The sequence below is a fragment of the Pipistrellus kuhlii genome, unplaced genomic scaffold (genome assembly GCF_014108245.1).
Source record: "Pipistrellus kuhlii isolate mPipKuh1 unplaced genomic scaffold, mPipKuh1.p scaffold_m20_p_2, whole genome shotgun sequence".
Lineage (NCBI taxonomy): Eukaryota > Metazoa > Chordata > Mammalia > Chiroptera > Vespertilionidae > Pipistrellus > Pipistrellus kuhlii.
Window position 1 is genome coordinate 128,530,234 of NW_023425515.1, and position 19,417 is coordinate 128,549,650.

Genomic DNA, 19,417 nt, shown 5'->3' on the forward strand with positions numbered 1-19,417 from the left:
TCTTCCTTGTGGCCTCGAGCCGGCCTCGGTGGGAACGTGGGAGGTGAGACGCTGAGCATTGGTGCAGAAGGGTCTAGAACCTTCTCCCACGTTGGCGGCCATGAAACTAGACCTTGTGTCTGTTTGCAGCAGAAGGAGCATGCAGCCACCCTCTTTCTTGTCCCGCTTCTCTCTGCATTTCATCCCGGGAGGCCCCAGTCCCCCGTCTGCCTTCAGTCCCCCCTGGAAGGCCGAGCCGCCATGGCCAAGACGGGAGCAGGAGCCTGCCCGACGCTCCCCAAGGGCGAGCCGGTTAGTCTTCCTTCCTCCCTCCTGAGCCCACGTCATTTCCTTATCCTCTTCCTGGAACCACCGGCCAGGGCTCTGCCAACAAAGCAGGCACACTCAGTGACTCCGAGGGAAATAAACACGGGCTGTTCCCACCCAGCCCGAGCGCAGCGGCAGCCAGACAGGCCACCCCGAAGCTCAGCGTGCTGGGCAGCACTGAGCCCCGAGGGCTGGTCCCCGCCAGTGCACACAGCCCAGGCTGACACCCACAAAGGCCATCGGGACAGTAGGCGGTCCTGAGCACCCCAAGGCGGCCTGCCCAGCAATGTTGCACCCCACTCCCGGGATTGGGGTGGGCGTCCACTGAGACACCCCCCCCCCCCCACACACACACACACACACACACCTGCAGATGGGAACTGACTGCCCTGACCTCACTCACCCAGAGCCATTCTCCCACCCACTTGTCTTCGCAGTGGCTGGAAGTGAGGGACAGTGGTTAAGAGCTGTCGTGTGTGTGTGTGTGTGTGTGTGTGCGTGGGGGGATGAGCTGTCTGAATGTGATCTTGCCTCTTTCCCTCTCCTGATCTTTCTCTCCCCACCGATAAAAGGAGGAGAATAAAACCAACTACCCTCCATACCATGCCTGGCCAGGATGAGGCCAAGTAAGTGCTGAGTAGTATTCCGTGTTCAGACTGATAGAGTGCCTCTCTTGAACTGATAGGTCACGGTGGGAGAGCGGGAGGGACTGGGATACAGGAATTCAGACCACAGTGCAGGCGGGAAGTGCTCTGCAGGGGAAGGCACAGGAGCTGTGGGGCCCCTGAGGCCGGGTCCTGAGCCTGGGGCAGCGAGGGGGCCAGGTGGATGTCTGAGATGAGTTTTGAAGGCTGAATAGGAGTTGGCCGGATGAAGAATACAAATAGCGTCTTCCAGGCGGCAGACGACACACGCGTGCAGAAACTCCGACGTCAGACACCGTGGCAGGGAACACGCACTCTGTGGGCAGTGAAGGTCGTGGGGGTGGGGGAGTCCTGGCAGGTCTTCCGTGTTTTGAAGTCTCTCCTCGCCAGGCTGCTATCTTCCAAGCACTCTGCAGCGAAGTGAGGGCGACAGGCCTGCGAGGACACAGTGCCCGTCGGTATTCCTCTGACGGCGAGCGGAGCCGGTGCTCTCCCTGCAGCTCCGATGGCCCCAGGCGGCTGGGAGGAGGGCCGGGCATGCCCCGCAGGCGCCCTGGGTCCTGCAGCAGCTCCCGCAGCCGGAGCAGGAGGAGCGGGAGCAGGAGGAGCAGGCGGCGTTCAGAGAACCAGGGGGCTTGAACACCTTATCGTGGGGCTCTGATGGCGCCCTGCCGGGTCCAGCTCATAGTAAAGATTGTTGCTCCCTCGTCTGTGTCTGTGCCTGTGCCTGTGCCTGTGCCTGTGCCTGTCTGTGCCTGTGCCTGTGCCTGTGCCTGTGTCTGTGCCTGTCTGTGTCTGTGTCTGTGCCTGTGCCTGTGCCTGTGTCTGTGCCTGTGCCTGTGCCTGTCTGTGTCTGTGCCTGTGCCTGTGCCTGTGCCTGTATCTGCGTGGCCCTGGTGTTTCCCAGGGCCTCTGACCCAGGCTCTGCACCATGAGCACCAGGACCCCTTGTCCCATAGCTCAGCCACCAGGCAAGTGAGTAGAGGCATTTTCTGATCCAATCCCGGGAAGGTGACCAGGGATTTGAAGGTTTACGTGGAAGGAAAACAGACCAGAGCCTTCCCTGTCAGAGCAGGGATCGCCCCGGATGCTGGTGCTTCCAGAACAAAACCGGATCCAGGACCAGCCCCTGAATCTCGCTCCACAGAGCACGTGGATTGGAGGCCGCTCCACAGATGTGCTGGGTTTGGAGCCTCCGACCGGCAGCTGTCTAAATAAGCAAGCGGAGTGTGTGTGACCACAGGTGGCTGGCGTGCACATCTGGGCCGCCTTGCCGTGGTCAGGGTGTAAATCTCTTTCCGGAGACCAAGCCAGAATCTGTCCCCCTCCTACGTGGCCGATGACTCACACCCTGTATTTTCAAACAGTTCTTTGGGGGTTTCAGCTCAGTGGAGCCTTTGCAAAAGTCCGTGAGAAAGGTGACCTTAGGGTTCTGTTAGAGAAGGGGAAACTGAGGCTCGGGGAGCAGGGTACGAATCCTGCATCCTATTCTGGGGCCCACTGCTGGACAGCCGGTTCCCACAGGCTGGTTTCCCAAGGCTGACCGCGGATCCCTGCTCAACCACAGAGGTTAAGGGTCAGGGTTAATCATAACAGCCAAACTTCCAGATGTGCTTTCGAGCCTATTGCGAAGGCATCTGGGCTGTTCATGGGCCCAGGATCATTGCGCTGGAGGACAGCTCCACAGAGCGAGGGAGGAATGGCCCCGCGCTGGCCGTGCGTCCAGGCGTGATGAGACCGCTGTTCGCGTCAGGGTGCCGCTGCATCGCTGTCTCCATTTTAGAGAGGCACTGGCTCCATCACAACCTTTCGAGGTAACATGTAGTAACTACAGTGGGCCAGCCGATGCCTGGTTCTGATGAGTGTGATTGCACACTGGGCCTGAGATGGGGGCTGCTGGCTGGGACAAACACACAGATTTTCTTGGAGGAAAAGCCCTCTGGGGGAGGCCCCGGGTTTCCGATCTCTGCATGCTTGTCTAATGGTTTCCAGACGTGTGATGCATTGACGGAGCCCGGAGAGGCGTAATGAGGGGTAATAGCAGCCAGCCTGCCCTTAAGTGAGAACACGAATGGCCAGGCATGCGGAGAGGGCCGCTGGGACGCAATTCCGCTTTCCCACGTGGGATCCGCTGCAGCCCGCGGTGCTGTCTGCAGCTGAGCATCGCAGCAGGACCAGCCTGCCTCACACAAAAGCCGGAGGAGCGGCTCTGTGCTCCCGCAGGCCAGAAACACCAAAGTGGCAGAACAATTTTGGTTCTTTCATCCCAGGTTTTATATTCCAGTTTGTGTTTTAAAATCCCCAAATATTACATTTAAAACTGACTTTTCAGAGGCTGTTGCTCAAATAGAACTGCGACAAGTTCAGCACATCCCCCCTGTCCAGCTCAGTGTATTTCCGTTCACACACGAACTCCGTGTGTTCGCAGCAAGCCCGTTTCCTGATGCCGTGTATTTCAACTGTGTTCTCTGCAGGTCGCTAGGATTCTCGAAGTCTCGGAGGAGATGCGGAAGAACATGGGCGTGAGCTCAGGGCTGGAGCTCATCACCTTGCCGTACGGCCACCAGCTGCGTCTGGACATCATCGAGAGGTGAGCAGCGCTGTCCCCTGCACTCCTGGCCCTCTCCGTCCTCCTGTCTCTCTCCAGAGCAGAGAGGGGCCCAGCACTGATGCCTGAGCCACTTCTGTCAGGGGGAGGGGTGGCCCGGGCCAACTTTCCCCAGAGGCTCAGCCAGAGAATTCCTGGAGACGTACGAAGAGGAAGTCAGGGAGCAAAGAACACGCTCCCGTCGGTTCCAGATTGCTTTCAGAATTCAGTGGGAGTTTGGGGAAAGGCTGGGAAGACCAGAGTCTGAACGTTTTCTTTGACGGGTGGACAGATGGGGGAGCAGAGGTCAGAGGTCAGAGGGCGAGGGCACACGGACCCTCTCCCCTCCGGACCTTGAAGAATCACTGTCTTCTCCTCATGAAGAGCCAGGGCCCTGGCTGTCCCTGTAAACCCACACACATGGACGTCGGATGTTTAGAAATTAGAAAGACAGAAATAGCAAGGCATGTTTTTAAGAAAAGAAGCACTAGCCTTGATTATCGTATTCGCGTAGAAGTTGGTCTTCCTGACACACAAAACGACAGTTGATTTGGGCAAGACTACCCTGTTAAACTTTCTGTTTTTCCAACCCATTTCCCATTGGCACGGCACACGTGTGGGTTGTCATGGTCAGCCAGGCCCTGAGGCCAGCAGCCCCGGCCCAGGCTCTTCTGTGACGGCTGACCTTCTTGTCTCCGTGTGGCAGCCACGTGTGGAGGGACAGGACGCTTTATTCCGCTGCTCAGTGTTCTATGTGTCCGTAGCCACACGTGGCCAGTGGGCAGTGTGGCCCGAGGATGTCAGCCCGAGAAAGGAAGCACCGCCTTCCGGTGGCCGGGGGTCCCCACCACTGCCTTCAGGGGTGCCTGCTGCACAGCAGACAAGGAGGCTCCATGCCGCTGTTGTGGCTTCACAGCCGCAGAAGCATCCACCGTAGACGCCAGAACCCGAATGAGAGGCTTCTGAGAGGCAGGAGCCAGAAACGCTGACTTTGTTCAGGCATCCTTGTTGTCGAATGCCTTTGGGCAGTGGTCGGCAAACTCATTAGTCAACAGAGCCAAATATCAACAGTACAACGGTTGAAATTTCTTTGGAGAGCCACATTTTTTAAACTTAAACTTATTCTAATGCCACTTCTTCAAAATAGACGCGGCCAGGCCTTGGTATTTTGTGGAAGAGCCACACGCAAGGGGCCAAAGAGCCGCATGTGGCTCAAGAGCTGCATGCAGTTTGCCAACCACTGCCTTTGGACAATTGTAGGTCTGGCTTCTGAATTTTTTTGCTTCTCTGATCAGATTTTTCCAGATTCCAGCCTCCCTCTCCCCGTGTCCTCTTCCCTCCCCACGTCCAGGGCCTGGCGTCTCAGGGCCACTAACTTCTCTGTTGTCGTCTGGGCTCAGTGGTCACGGCTTCAACAGAACTGAGCGGTGCCACCAACTTCCCCCTTTCTCACATGGCACATTTTTTCAGTCTGAAAACTCCCCACGCCCCCGGCCTCCTTTGATCGGTCTCATCAGGTGTGTTGGACGTGGGGCCCTGGCCGAGGTCGGCAGGCATGGGGCTTCTCCTTTGGCTATTTTCAGACTTCCACTCCCGTCTGCATCCATTTCCTCTTTCTCCTGGTTGCTAGTGGCCTCTGCTCTCACTTCCTGCTTGTTTCCTGCCCAGGCTAGCCTGTGGGTCTGGGGAGCCGGTTTCTTCATTACAATGTGTTTAAATAAAGGTCGAAGGTATAGTGGCCCTGGAAGGCCAAATTACATCATCTTCCTGCATTTCAGAATCCAATACGAATCCACTCTTTATTTCTTAATTTACCACTTGCCCATTCCAGGCCTCCCGCGGGGGCACACCACTCGATAGCAGTCAGTGCCCCTGCTGCCAGCCCCTGTGGCCCCGGAGCAGATGCTCCAGGCGGGTGTCTTTCCCAGAGTGGTGCCCGCAGGAAAAGGGGGCTTTAGGCAAATGCTGGTTGAATGAATGGAAAGGGATAGAGTTAGCCAGTTAACCATTGGTGTAATGCCAGGTCTCAAAGAAGTAGAAAATATGTCTTTTATTAAAGGGCTATTAAAGCATTGGGGGGGGGGGAGAACACTGAATAAAAAATAGACTAAATGCAACATGAAACATTAGTTGACTATTTGTTAAAAGAAACATCTAAGATGTTTGGCTCCACCTTAACTTTTTGCAAATGGTAACAACACTCTTCAATAAACAACAGATGATAAAAATAGGCTTTAATTCTATGTTAGGATCCATTAATTAAGAAAGACAAGAAACCAGGAGGGAGATAAATAAAGCAAAAGAGACAGGCAAAAATGGACCAAGACACAGAGGGAAAGATGTACCATAGAGATCATCATAGGAACAAGTACTGTTTGCCTGGTGCCTACCAGTGCCACATGCTTGGATTATTTTTATACCTACAAATAGTCTCTATTTCTCACAATTGCTCTTGTCCCCATTTTACAGATGAAGAAATCGAGGCACGGAGCAGTTAGATAACACCTTAGGCCACACTGCGAGCAAGCAGCACACGTGCCTATAGGGTGGGCAAAAGGAGGTTTCCAGTTGTTCTATGGAAAATAATATAATAATTAATATATGACACAGCCAAAACTCGGTTTCACATACTCACAACTGCATGCCTACTTGTGCCCCACCCTGAGTATGTACAAACACAGAGACGGCAGAGTTCATTACTTACTTTTTATTTATTTTTATTTTTTGTTAATCCTCACTCAGGGATATTTTTCCATTGATTTTTAGAGAGCGTGGAAAGGAGGGGGAAAGAGAGAGAGAGAAACATGGATGTGAGAAAGACACATCAATTGTGTGGCCTCCTGCACGGGGTGCCCAGGACCGAGACTACAAACCGAGGAACATGCCTTTGACCGGAATCAAACCTGGGACTTTCCAGTCCGCTGGCCAGCACTCTATCCACCGAGCCAAACTGGCTAGGGCAGGGCTCGTTACTTATATAACAAACATGAGCATGTGGACGAAAACGAGTGGGGAGGAGGATGAGCTCAGTGGCGGCCTTACACACCCAGAGACCTAAAGGAGCCACACAGGATGGTCTGACCATAAACATTCCCAACTAAAAGCGGGTCAGAGTGGGTAGTCACATCCTAAGCCTGTAGCTTCCTTGACAAAGGTCAGCGGTTACCTTGGAAGCCTTTATCACTGTGCATCTAAGATAACAAACCTTTGAAATGTCAGAGTAATTTTCTTTTCCTGACCCCTCGGAGGCACCAGAGCAGGAGACACATTGCTATCTCGCTGCCCACATACCATCTCTCTGTGCTGTAAATGTCAGCTGCCTCACACCCACCCATGGGAGAGAAGCATGTGCCTCCCAGTCTTGCTTTTTACAATATCTCATCCCGGTGATAGCCCAGCTTTGCGTTCTCCTGCCGCCCTAATCTACCACCGGTGGATTTCATGTGACACTCTTACACCTCCTCCTCTGAGTCTAACGTATACAATAAGCTGCAAAACTGTCCATTCTCTGGAGCATGTTCTCAATCCATTGAAATTTCGATTCCCAGCTGTTGACACCAGTTGGGCTCAAATAAATCTTCTAAGATGTTTTCCTAGATGGGACTTTGGCCAGCAAGGGAAACTAGTAATGCTAGGCACGAGGTGAATCATGCCCAAGGAAAGAGAGAGGGCCCCACACCTGTGGGCACAAGACAGCAGCATGACCTTGGAGTGGCATCCTCAGCTGGGAGCTCCCAGGACAAGGTGGCCCCGGACTTTCAAACATGTGTATCTTAGTAACCATGCTATGGATTGGGGCTTCACCTCCAGCACTGGTATCAGCCTGGAGGAAATGTGATGGCGGCCATTCTGGCCTTGTGCAGTCAACTCCACAACCCTGATTTTCAGAGGGAAGGAAAGGGACTTCAGTCTGTGCTGCCTGCCACCAATAGGAGACTCTGTGTGACCCCTCAGCAGCCCATGGAGACTCTGTGACCCCTCATCTGCCTACAGAGACTCTGTGTGACCCCTCAGCAGCCCCATGGAGACTCTCTGTGAGCCCCATTGTCATGTAGAGAAAAATCACGCTGCTTCCTGTCCTGGGTCTGTAAGGTCAACCTATAGAGTTGCATTGTTGGAAGATACAAACAAGATTTCCATTTTCTCAGAGCCTGACCTAACGGGGACATCTTGCCAGTCCGCTGTTCTGTCTTCCTCCACATCCCCACTCACATTCTGGCCTCTTGACCAGAACTGCAGACACTATTCTTAGCTCCTCATTCCTTCCTTTGTTCTGACACCTTTGTCATTGTCCTGGATCAAGCATATTCTCTCCTTTTTCTGTTCTTTCCATTTCCCACATGGGGGCTCAGTGGAGATGGCCCGGGGCTTCCCTAAGTGGGGAGTCCCTCATGTGTTGGGGGGACCTGGTGTCTCCTTGGGTCTCTCATGGTGGAAGGTAAATCCAAGGAGCCTGTGCATTTCGCCTGAGGAGGTCCCTCTTCACGCCCTAGATCCAGCCTGAACAAGGCCAGGTCCTGGCCTCTGGCCTCTGCATAGTGACCTCTCTGAGGCCTGTGCGGTCCCACCGCAGCCAGCCTGTGAGGTGGCCTCCGGGGAAATCATAGCCAAACTCTCTGAGCCACCGGCTCACCTCAGCAGCATGAACAGCACCTGGTGTGAAGTCAATCTGTTTCCTAGCTGGTTTGGCTTCATTTCCTCCTCGTCCTGTTGACCCTGGGGCTCACCACCGACCTCCTTTCCCGCAGACACAGCACCATGGCCATCGGCATCGCCGTGGACGTCCTGGGCTGCACGGGCACTCTGGAGGACCGAGCGGCCACCCTCAATCGGGTCATCCAGGTGGCGGTGGAGCTGAAGGACTCCATGGGGGACCTCTACGCGTTCTCGGCCATCATGAAAGCCCTGGAGATGCCGCAGGTACGTCTCCCCTCGCTCCGAAGCCCCGGGCCTGTGTGTGCTTTCTGTTCGCGAGCCCACACTCAGCACATCCCACAGGGCGTCAGCCAGTCTCAAGAGGTAAGTGGCTTCGCAATGAAAGCTGCTTTGATCGGGGGCCAACCAAGAATAGGGTCCTAAGCATTTTGGCTGTTTTTAAAAACAATGGGTAATGGCCGAGAGCCCATCCTTTCTCTTTGATGCACAATAAGAAGAGTCACCCTCAAGATCAGGTCCCTGAAGAACCAGCCTGGATGCGGTGTCGGGCGCAGGTGTGCCGGGGAAGGACTGCGTCCCCCTGAGTCACCACGCGTGCGGGCCATTTGGGACAACGACGGAAAACAGCCCTGTGGGGAGCTTACATCCGAGAATCCCTAGAGTGCTTTGTCTTCCAGAACAGTGGTCAGCAAACTCATTAGTCAACAGAGCCAAGTATCAAGAGTACAACGATTGAAATTTCTTTTGAGAGCCAAATTTTTTTAAATGTAAACTTCTTCTAACACCACCTCTTCAAAGTAGACCCATGGTGTTTTGTGGAAGAGCCACACTCAAGGGGCCAAAGAGCCGCATGTGGCTCTTGAGCCGCAGTTTGCCGACCACTGTCCTAGAATGTTCCTCAGGTTGCCTAAAACAGCCTCGCCTCTCTTACTAAAAACTCCAGATTTCTGGATCATCTGCCAGATAGCCCCCTAGTTAGAGGCTCTGAAATCGGGCGCTTTGAATGTATCTGCTTTGACGGGCTGTTTTTAGGATGAGTGTCCAAACGGAAAACGTGTGTTTGAAATCGGGCGGCCCACACAGAGGAGCACGGTCCTGTGGTCCCGCCTCCCGGCTGTGCTCCCGGCCCTCAGCCCTGTGAGCCCCGTCTGCAAACAGGAACCCCAAACCACTCGCCCTCCAGCGTGGCTGTTCAGAGCCCGATTGCCCTGGACCCCCCGGGCCCTCACACCCAGTGTCACCCCTGGGAGGGCAGCTACGGACACGTGCCCTGTGGGGGCTTGTTAGGAACACGATTTCCCACTTGAAAGCAAGGTCACCTTAGAAACAAGAAGTCTAACAACTTGGTTCTTTCGTCAGGAACATCGGGGAGGGGGTGTCAGCCCCAGTTAGAATGTAACAAAAAGTATACAGACATCTTTAGGTTAAGGTGACCAGACATCCTGCTTTTGGCGGGACTGTCCCGCCAAAAGCGGGACGTCTGGTCACCTTACTTTAGATGCCCTGGGACTGGGTAGGGCTGATGCTGGGACTAGGCAGGCCCGGCCGTATTTTCATGATACACTGGCCTCCGCAGCATCGGGAGTTCTGATTTTTCATTCGGTTGGCATGAGATTTATTTCCTCTTTATCCGAACCTGTATACAACTTGGAGAGCCTGGCCCACGAGCTGGGCTGTGTGAGTAGCCCCCCAGCCCAGAGCTCCCCCGGAGAGGGGTAAAAAGGGTGCGTTGTGGCATTCCCTGGCTGCCGCCCCTGGCATCAAACTCTGCGGTCAGGGACTTCTCCCCAGGAGCTCAGGGCCCCGTGAGGCAGCCTGTTTGGGGAGGGAAGTGGCAGACCCAGCGGAAACCCCAGAGGAATCACATCACGTCTGTGTCTCGCCAGCCAAACCCGCTGCCGCACTAGAGCCCCCCGGCCGCTTCCTCTCCGGCGTCTCATCCCCGGAGAGCCTCGGGCAGAGGGCTCTTTCAGAAAGGAGAAGCTGGAGGCTGAGGAAGCGCAGGGACGTGGGGGAGAGGGCAGCGTGGTGGGTGGCCGGAGGAAGACCGGCCCACATCCTTTCCTTCCCAGAAAGTCCGCCGGTGTGGTCCCTGCTCCCCTCGCCCTTGGAACACACAGGCGCGTGAAATGCAGCTCCGCTCTGTCCCTGACCAGCTGTGCTACCTCAAGCAAGCACGCCCTCATCGCTGCTGGTTTCTATCTGTAACCTGAGGCCTAAATACCTGCTTCACAGGGTATTATTGCGAGGACTAGATGGAATTCCTCAGCTGCCTGAGCTGGCGCTGGTTCCCTAGATCTTAGCGCGCTTCCTCCCCGCTTGGCTTCATGTAGAAACTGCAGACACTGAGGCCTGCGGTGTCACCGTGCGTGGGGGACCGTCTGTCTGAGGGGAGCCAGGGTCAGGAGCCCATGTTGGTGTGAAGGAATGAGACGTGGCAGCACGCGGCCTGGGCAGTCCCCCGTGTCTCAGACGTGACAACTTAAGAGTCCCGTGGAGCCAAAACCAGTTTGGCTCAATGGATAGAGCGTCGGCTTGGGGACTGAAGGGACCCGGGTTCGATTCCGGTCAAGGGCATGTACCTTGGTTGCGGGCACATCCCCAGTAGGGGGTGTGCAAGAGGCAGCTGATCGATGACTCTCTCATCGATGTTTCTAACTCTCTATCTCTCTCCCTTCCTCTCTGTACAAAATCAATAAAATATATTTTTTTTTAAAAAAAGAGTCCCGTGGGACTGCCGGCCCCGCATCCCGACAGCGTCCCTGCGGTGCGGCCTCCGGGGGAGCCCGCTGGCAGCTCTACCCGCCTTTACAGTGCAGGCGCTCCTTGGCCCGGGGGTTCCGCTTCTGGATGTTTCTCCTCCACCTGTTGCCACACGTGTGCACGTTTGCAAAATCTTCACGAGGGAATTTTGTCATTGAAAACTGGAGGCTGGTTAAAATGTAGTGTATCCTGCAAGTGGGACATAATACAGAAGCTGAAGAAAAAATAAGGCGGTTCTATGCTGTTTTTTATGTACTTATAGGAGAGGTTTCCAAATAAGGAACAAAAAACGTGTCGTATGACGTGCATTTATTTATTTGCAAGTGGAGTGTGTGTGTTCACACAGACATACATACACATACAAGAAACTGATGAGAGGACTAGTCCCTGCCTTCAGAGCAATGCAGACAAAGACAAGGGTGGGGGATTGACTTTTCTCTGTACACTCCTTCCAACTGCTTTGACTTTTTTAACATGTGCATCTATCATCTATTCTAAAAATTTAAGCAAGAAGGTCACGTTAGCCCTGGCCGGTGTAGCTCAGTTGGTTGAGTATAATCCTGTGCACCAGAGGGTTGCTGGTTTGCTTCCCAGTCAGGGCACATGCCCGGGTTACGGGCACAATCCCCATAGGGGGTGTGCAGGAGGCAGCGGATCGATGTTTCTCTCCCCCTCCCCGCCTCTCTAAAATCAATAAAAACATATTTAAAAAACTTTTAAAGTCATTTTAAAGAAGGACCTTTTACAAAATAGCAACATCTGTCTTCTTTTCAGATTACGAGGCTGGAAGAAACGTGGACGGCCCTACGGCGCCAGCACACCCAAACCGCCATCCTCTACGAGAAGCAGCTGAAGCCGTTCAGCAAAGCTCTGCACGAGGGCCGAGGTGAGCGCAGGGTCGGCTGAGCTGCCCCAGTGGCTCCGATAGGACCACAGGTTGTGTCTGCTCTGGTTTGGTCAAAGCACTGAGCAGGGCATGCTCTGAGCTCGGAGTGGCCTGCAGGATCCATGTTGTCCTGAATGGAGGAGAGCATTCGTTCCCAGTGTGTATCCCTTGATCAGCTGTATCTTAAAAAAAAAAAAAAAAATTCAGTCAGGTCCTCTGCCTACTTTTTAAATCAGATTGGTGTTTTTGTTTTTTGTCTTTTTTGCTATTGAGTTCTGAAAGTCCTTTATATAGTATTTTGGATATTTATCCCTTATCAGATATAGGATTTGCAGATATTTCCTCTCATTCTGTAGGCTGACTTTTCTCTTTGTTGGTCTCCTTTGCTGAGCAGAATTTTTAGTTTGATGTCGTCTCACTTGTTTAGTTTTGCTTTTGTTGCCTTTGCTTTTGGTGTCAGGTTCAAAAACACATCACCAAGCCCAATGTCAAGGAGCTTACCACCTGTGTATTCTTCTAAGAGTTTTATGGTCTTAGGTCTTACCTGTAGTCTTTAGCCCATTTTGAATTAATTTCTGTATGGAGTGAGATAGTGGTCGAGTTTCATTCTTTGGCATGTGGCTGTCCAGTTTTCCCAGAACCATTTATTGAAGACTGTCCTTTCCCCATTGTATGAATATTGGCTCCTTGAGCATCTGTGTGTGAGTTTATTTCTGCTTTCTCTTTCTATTCCATTCTCTCTGTGTCTGTGGTGGGGTTTTTTCTTTTTTTATGCCAGTACCATACTGTTTTCCTTACTGTCGTTTTGTAATGTAGTTTAAAATCAGGGAGCATGATGCTTCCCCCTTTGTTCTTTCTGAAGATTGCTTTGGCTTTTTGGTGCCTTTTCTGGTTCTATACAAAATTTAGGATTGGTTGTTCTATTGCTGTGAAAAATAGGAATTTTATAATGATTGCATTGAATCTGTGGTTTGCTTTGGGTCGTATGGACATACCAAAGAGTGCAAAGGTATTACTCACCAGCCTGTGTTCCCGGAGAACACCTCCTAGACATGTGCCATCCCCGGAACCTACCCCTCAGAGGGAAGCTCCAGGACAAGCAAACTGGCCTCTTTCACAGAAAGACGGGCCTGTTTTCTAGTCTTCTCTGGGCAGGGAAGGGGGAGCCTGCCCAGCACTCCCTCTCCAATTATTATGATCCAATGGGACCCAAGAAAACAACTTTCTCTGAGTCACGTGACCAGGGCGAAGCCCTTGGGTGCGGCTGCAAAAACCAGGGCACCAGCTCCATGTAAAAGCTCTCCTCTGGGAGAGCACCAAGTAGTGCCCCCCCACTCCCCCTTGAGGTCTCTGCAAAGGATTACAATCAACCCTCGGACGTGTCTTTAATTAGAAACCTGCCTCTCAGTTATGATCTAAGCTCTGAGGCCACAGAGCTGTGCCTCTTGCTGTGCTCTGGGGCAGTGGCTGTTTAAGAACTCTTTCTCCATTGGTTAGTCCTGTGACACCCTGGGCACAAGTCCCACTGGCCACCAGCGCCTGGCACTGTGGAGGTGGCCCCTGGCAGCAGCCGTGAACATCGGGTGCCAGACAAGGATGTGGGCTCCTTTCTGAAAGAGACCAGTGAGCCGAGCAAACTGCGGAGGAGCTTATAGATGGCTCCCACAGAAAAAAGAGAAGAAAAGCCCTGGCCAATGTGGCTCAGTTGGTCGGAGCATCATCTCATACACCAAGAGGTGGTGGGTTCAATTCCTGGACAGGGTACATACCCAGGGTGTCGGGGTATGTAAGGGAGACAATCAATAGCTGTCTTCTCAAATCAATAAAAAAAATCCTTGGGTGAAGATTAAAAGAAAGAGAAAAAACAGGAGGAGCCTAGTATTTTAAAAATAGAGGCACCCACTGGCTAGAATGAGGCAGAGTATGAAGATGGTGCCTGTCCGCTAAATTACATGACAGCCCTCTCGCTGAGCACAGGGCAGGTGACTCAGAGCATGTGAGCTCTCTAAGAGCTATTTCTCAGATTATAGTCTTGTAGGTCTCATGAACTTGAGCTCCATTGGTTTTTAAAGCTAGAACTTTTGAAGACTTGACTCTCAGCACAGGTCTCAGAAGTCGGGGAGCCCAATGTGGGGTTCAAGCCCCTGGCTCCTCAGGGAGCAGCTCTGGGTTGTGAGTTCCCTCCCGACTGCGGGTCGCTGTACGGGGCCTGGGGTTTATGATGAGACTGTGTCCCAGCCTCTCCTCCATGCTTCCACGTGGGCCTCTCTCATTGGCCTGATTTGTAGGAGTTCCTTTTTCCAGAGGCAGTTGTTCCATATTTAGCTGCAGATTTAATGTGTCCAGGGGGGAGGTGGGACTAGGATTCTCCTACCTCACCATCTTAACTTTGGGAGAAAGAAATGATCTGGACAAAAATGTTCCCCTTGTTTTTCAGAGTCCACGTGTGTCCTCCCAAACAATATATCAGTCCCCCTGCTGATGCCTCTTGTGACTTTAATGGAACGACAGGCTGTCATTTTTGAAGGAACTGACACGTGGGAAAAGACTGACGAAGGCTGTGAGATTATGATGAACCATTTGACAACAGCCCGCTGCATGGCAGAGGCTGCACATAGTTACCGAGTGAATGCCGAGAGGATCCTGGAAGGTAAAAGCTGGCTGCTCTTCATAAGCTGCTGTCCACTCGGAATAGTCATTGGAATGAAGGAATAAAAGAGCACGGATGTTCTCAATTAGAAAAGGCCAAGTAGGAAAGATTGAGACATGGGAATTCTGTTTCCTCCATGACTGGTCATTACTTCCTCTGAATTCCTGACTTAAGGGCCCTGCGTCTCTCTTCTTTGTATGTATTCTGTTGAGTCATTGGCATAGAATAGAGAGAGAAAAGGTCAAGAAAGCATTGGGCAGCTCTCCTACCTCTAATAATTACCATTAGAACACATGACGGGCCAACCTAAGGAGTCAGAGTTTTATTTGACTTCACTTATCTGCGTGCCTATTTCTTCCCAGTCACGCTGGGAACGGAGCTCCCTGCTCTTAGCATGGAAGGGTCCAACACAAGCACAGGCCCTAGGAGAGCTTGGGGGAAAGTACAAAACACAAGGACGTGGGTGTGGGTTAGTGTAAAGTGTGTCTTCAGGAATGGCCAACCAGGCTGAAGAAGGAAGTGGGAGGGAAAGGTGGGAGGTGCCATCACGTGGTCACATTGGTGCCTCAGATCTGGCCTCTAGGGGGGGGAGGGGGAGAGAGGGGGGAAGGGCTGAAGGCTTTTAGGCAAAAAGACCATTTAGGAAGCAAATGCAAAAACAAGGACTTGATTGAGGCAGTTATCAGGGTCGACTCTTTTCTCATCCTCCCTAATTTTTTAATTTCTTCAAGAGCCAACAGTTTGATCCACAAGGTTAAGAACTTAGTGGGGTGACAGAGGCTTATTATTTAACAGTAAAACAATGCTGTTGCCGCAGAATCAGAGATTAGGGCTAAATAGTTTGCATTGTGCCTGATAGAGGTGTAAGCATTATATACCTGTTTCATTTTTTTCCTCAGAATGTTCTCCAAGGTTAGCAGTGTAGAACTTAAATAATAAAAGCACATAATTCACCAGATAGTACAGTGCCTGCTTATATAAAGCCAATAAATGTATTACATTGGATGGTGCCTAAGCCAAAAGTGTGCTTTAAGTTGTTCTATAGCAAATTACTTCAAAGGTATCAGATAGTATTTCTCGGTTGATCCTGCTACAGGTTTACAGAGCAAGTTCCCATTGCTGGGCCTGACTGTGAACTCCCTAAGGGTAGATATTTGCTCACCGTCATATCCCTGGCACCCAGCCCAGGGTAGGGGCTCAAAGCATATTAACTGAATGAATGAAGTTGTCATCTGGCCTCTGGTTGGTTATCTGTCAAAGATATTCTGGCATCACAGGGAAAGATGGACTGAAATTTATCTATTATCCTCTCACCCACCAAGATCCTCTGACCTAGATGGTGGGAATATGTTGAACGACAGAGCACAGCACTCCAGCAATAATGGAGGATGAGGGCCCTGGCCAGTGTGGCTGTTGATTTGGTGTCCTCCCGTCCACCAAAACGTCCCTGGTTTGATTCTTGTCAGGGCACATGCCCAGGTTTCGGGCTTGATCCCAGGTCGGGACATGCAGGAAGTAGCCAATCAATATTTTGCTTGCATCAAAGTTTCTCTCTCTCAAAAGAAAAATAAGGATGAGAACCACATGCTTGTGTGACTCTTTGGCTAGAGATTTCCCCTTTCTAAGAGTTGACTGAGCGTCCGTGGCCTTAAGTAGACCAGATAGTTCTCTTTTAGAGAAGAGGAGAGTTGAAAAATAGGCTTACACACATAGTTGTCAACTGTCTTTTTTTCAATCTTTTTTTAGTCAATTGATTTTTTTAAAATTTATCCTTGCCCAAGGATGTCTTTATTGATTTTTAAAAATATATATTTTTATTAATTTCAGAGAGGAAGGGAGAAGAGAGAGAGATGATACATCAATGATGAGAATCATTGATCAACTGCCTCCTGCACACCCCCACTGGGGGTCAAACCCACAACCCAGGCATGTGCCCTTGTCTGGAATCGAACCCAGGACCCTTTAGTCCTCAGGCAAACGCTCTTTAGTCCTGAGCCAAACCAGCTAGGGTTGTGTTTATTGACTTTTTAGAGAAAGAAACACGGCTGTGAGAGTGAAACAACTATCAGTTGCTTCCCGCACATGCCTGACTGGGAATCTAGCCTGGCGTGTGCCCTGACTGGAGAACGAACCCACACCCTTTCCTGGTGCACCAAGTGATGCTCCAACCCACCGAGCCACCCAGCCAGCCTGCCATTTGATTTTTGACAAAAGTGTCGAGTAATTCATTGGATAAAATATAGTCTTTCCGCAAATGGTGCTGGAACTATTGATTATTATATGCAAAAAAAAAATCTTTACCTCATCCCATACATAATAATTAATTAAAAAATGATCATAGAACCAAAATATGAGTAAAGTAAAAGTAACTGGAAAGCTCCTATAAGAAACCACGGGAGTCTTGGCAGTGTGTCTCAGTGGTTGAGTGTGGACTTACGAACCAAGGGGATGATGATTCGGTTCTCTGTCAGGGCACATGCCCAGATTGCAGGCTGTCACCACTAGGGATGTGCAGGAGGCAGCCAGTCAATGATTTTCTCTCATCATTAATGTTTCTATCTCTTTCTCCTTCTCCCTTCCTCTCTAAACTCAATTTAAAAATATTTTTTAAAGTATATATTTAAAAAAAACAAAAAAAACACAGGAGAAATTCATTGTGACCTTAGGTTAGGCAAAGATTTTTTTAGGATACAAAAAGCATGAACCATAACAGAAAACACTGATAAATCAAAATTTTAAATTTTGCTCTTTAAAGACACTAGTAACAAAGTGAAACAGCACTGCACAGATTAGAAAAGAATATTTGACAAACATACAGGACGGGACCAAAGGAGGTTTATAGTTGTGTATGTGAAAAATAATAATAAATACAAGAATAAACTGTTTTGTATACTCACAACTGTAAACTCATTTTTGCTCCTCTCTATATCTATAAAGGACTTATATCTAGAATATATTAGGAATTCTTAGAACTCAATGAGAAGACAAACAAGATTTGAATAGACACACCAGAGATGATAATGAATGGCAAGAATGACAATACTAAAGGTTGGCAGCCTGTGGAGAAAATAGAATCTTCGTATTACTGATGAGAATATAAAATGGTGGAGCCATTTTGGAAAAGAGTTTGAGTTTCTTAAAAGTAAACATATATTTACCATATGCCCTAGTGTTTCCACTCTCAGAGAAATGAAAAGCACATATCCACACAAAAACATATACATAAATGTTCATAACATTATTCATAATACTCAGAACAGGAGACAACCCAAATGCCCACCCGCTGGTGGACGGATAAACAAAATGTCACATGTCCATGTAACTGAATACGACGATAAAAAGGAATGCGTTAGTGATAACACAACAACATAGAATAATCTCAGAAACACCATGCCAGCGAAAGAAGCCAGACACAAAAGTCCATGTTATATAAGTCTGTATTAAATTTCTAGAAAAGGCAAAACAATAGCAACAAAATGCTGATTTGGGGGGGCGGGGTGTGTGTCTGAGGTAGGAATGGGGACTGACTGCACTGGAACACAGGGAAACTTTCTAGGGTGACGGAAGTGTTCTATAACTAGTGGTGATGGTGGTGCGGGTAAAATGGGTGAATCATGACATGTACATGATACATCGATGAAGTTGTAAAAGCCCACCAGGTACTCGGACCACTCCCTCTCACAGCACAACCCACCGTGGCTTGTGCACGTGAATGTTCCTCTGCCGTAGCTGAGTGAGCTCACTGTTACCCTTTCTCTACCGGTGCTCAGGTCCCCCTTACAGACAGCAGATCCTGTGCTTTACCTGGGGGGATTGTTTAAAAGTTCTGAGAGATGAAGTTCATTTTGATCCTACTTTAAATGAGCGAGTTTTCCATCTGTTTTCTACACTGGTTTAGGCAGAACTGGAAAAAAAAATTGTTTTGTTTTGTTTTGTTTATATTAGGTTTTCAACCAGATGAAGAAATGAGTGAAATAATCACGACTGAATTTCAAATGCGATTGCTCTGGGGCAGCAAAGGTGCGCAAGTCAACCAGGCAGAGAGATATGAGAAATTCAACCAGATTTTAACTGCCCTCTCACGTAAACTGGAGCCTCCTCCTGTAAAGCAAGCAGAGCTTTGATGACTTTCCAGAGAACGTTCAGATACTGCTTCAGGCTTCTCCAGTTTCTTCTTTGGAAAAACATCATTTGAAGAAGTAATAACGTGCAAATCTGACAACATACAGGCTTTTAGTATCCACAGGATATTAAACATGTAAATTGCACAGAGCACACTTATTTATGAGTTGTTTAAAATTACTACTGATTTTTAAATGAAAGATAATTTATTATTAAGGTAACTATTGCTAATGTTGATCAGCAAATTTGAGAGAAGACACTAGCTACGTTGACTGGTTGCATTCTATTACTGAGGTATTTAACCACTTTAGTTTTAATTCCATGTCAGGAAAGTGTAAATAGAAAAGAATTTAAAAGCATGAAACATTGCAGACAGTATCAGTTGTATGATATTCATTAACTATGAAAAAATGTAAATAGCCCTATGAAAATATATCTTTTTTGTGAAACTGTCTCCAGAATCTTTACTATTAAGCCACCATCATAGTACAATAACTTTATCTCCTCACCTTGCTGGGTCACCCTCCTCCGGAGCCACTAGGTTCTGACAGTAAACAAAACAAAAACAATGGTCTGACGTGGACAATGGGAGGTTTCTGGCTTGGGAGACAGTGACCAGTGATACAGAGCAGAAGACACGGATTGAAAATCAAGCTGTGGTGCTTGCAAGCTCGCCTCACCACCCCCGTGTGCCGCACAGCGCCGGGCACAGAGTGAGCACCCAGAAGCTAGTGTATTTCATGCCATCACAAGTGTTTCAAAAACAGTTGACTGTTATTTTTCCTCTGATTAGTATAAGTTTT

At 50.0% G+C, this 19,417-nt stretch overlaps 1 protein-coding gene across 8 annotated transcripts in view; it reads left to right on the forward strand.

Moving 5' to 3' along the window:
• Positions 1–19,064, forward strand: part of BCAR3 (BCAR3 adaptor protein, NSP family member) — a 105,168-nt gene extending 86,104 nt beyond the window's left edge. For 3 of the 8 annotated variants that reach the window (XM_036446489.2, XM_036446491.2, XM_036446494.2), the window contains 6 exons: positions 3,425–3,540; positions 8,286–8,457; positions 11,731–11,842; positions 12,192–12,202; positions 14,276–14,492; positions 18,438–19,064. In XM_036446489.2, the coding sequence (XP_036302382.1) occupies positions 3,425–3,540; positions 8,286–8,457; positions 11,731–11,842; positions 12,192–12,202; positions 14,276–14,492; positions 18,438–18,616 (807 nt within the window). In that variant the 3' untranslated portion in view covers positions 18,617–19,064. Of the gene's footprint in view, positions 1–3,424; positions 3,541–8,285; positions 8,458–11,730; positions 11,870–12,191; positions 12,203–14,275; positions 14,493–17,429; positions 17,921–18,437 lie in introns of those variants that run through there. The other 5 variants (XM_045584327.1, XM_045584328.1, XM_036446492.2 and 2 more) reach the window with 4 other exon arrangements.
• Positions 19,065–19,417: the final 353 nt, after the last annotated feature.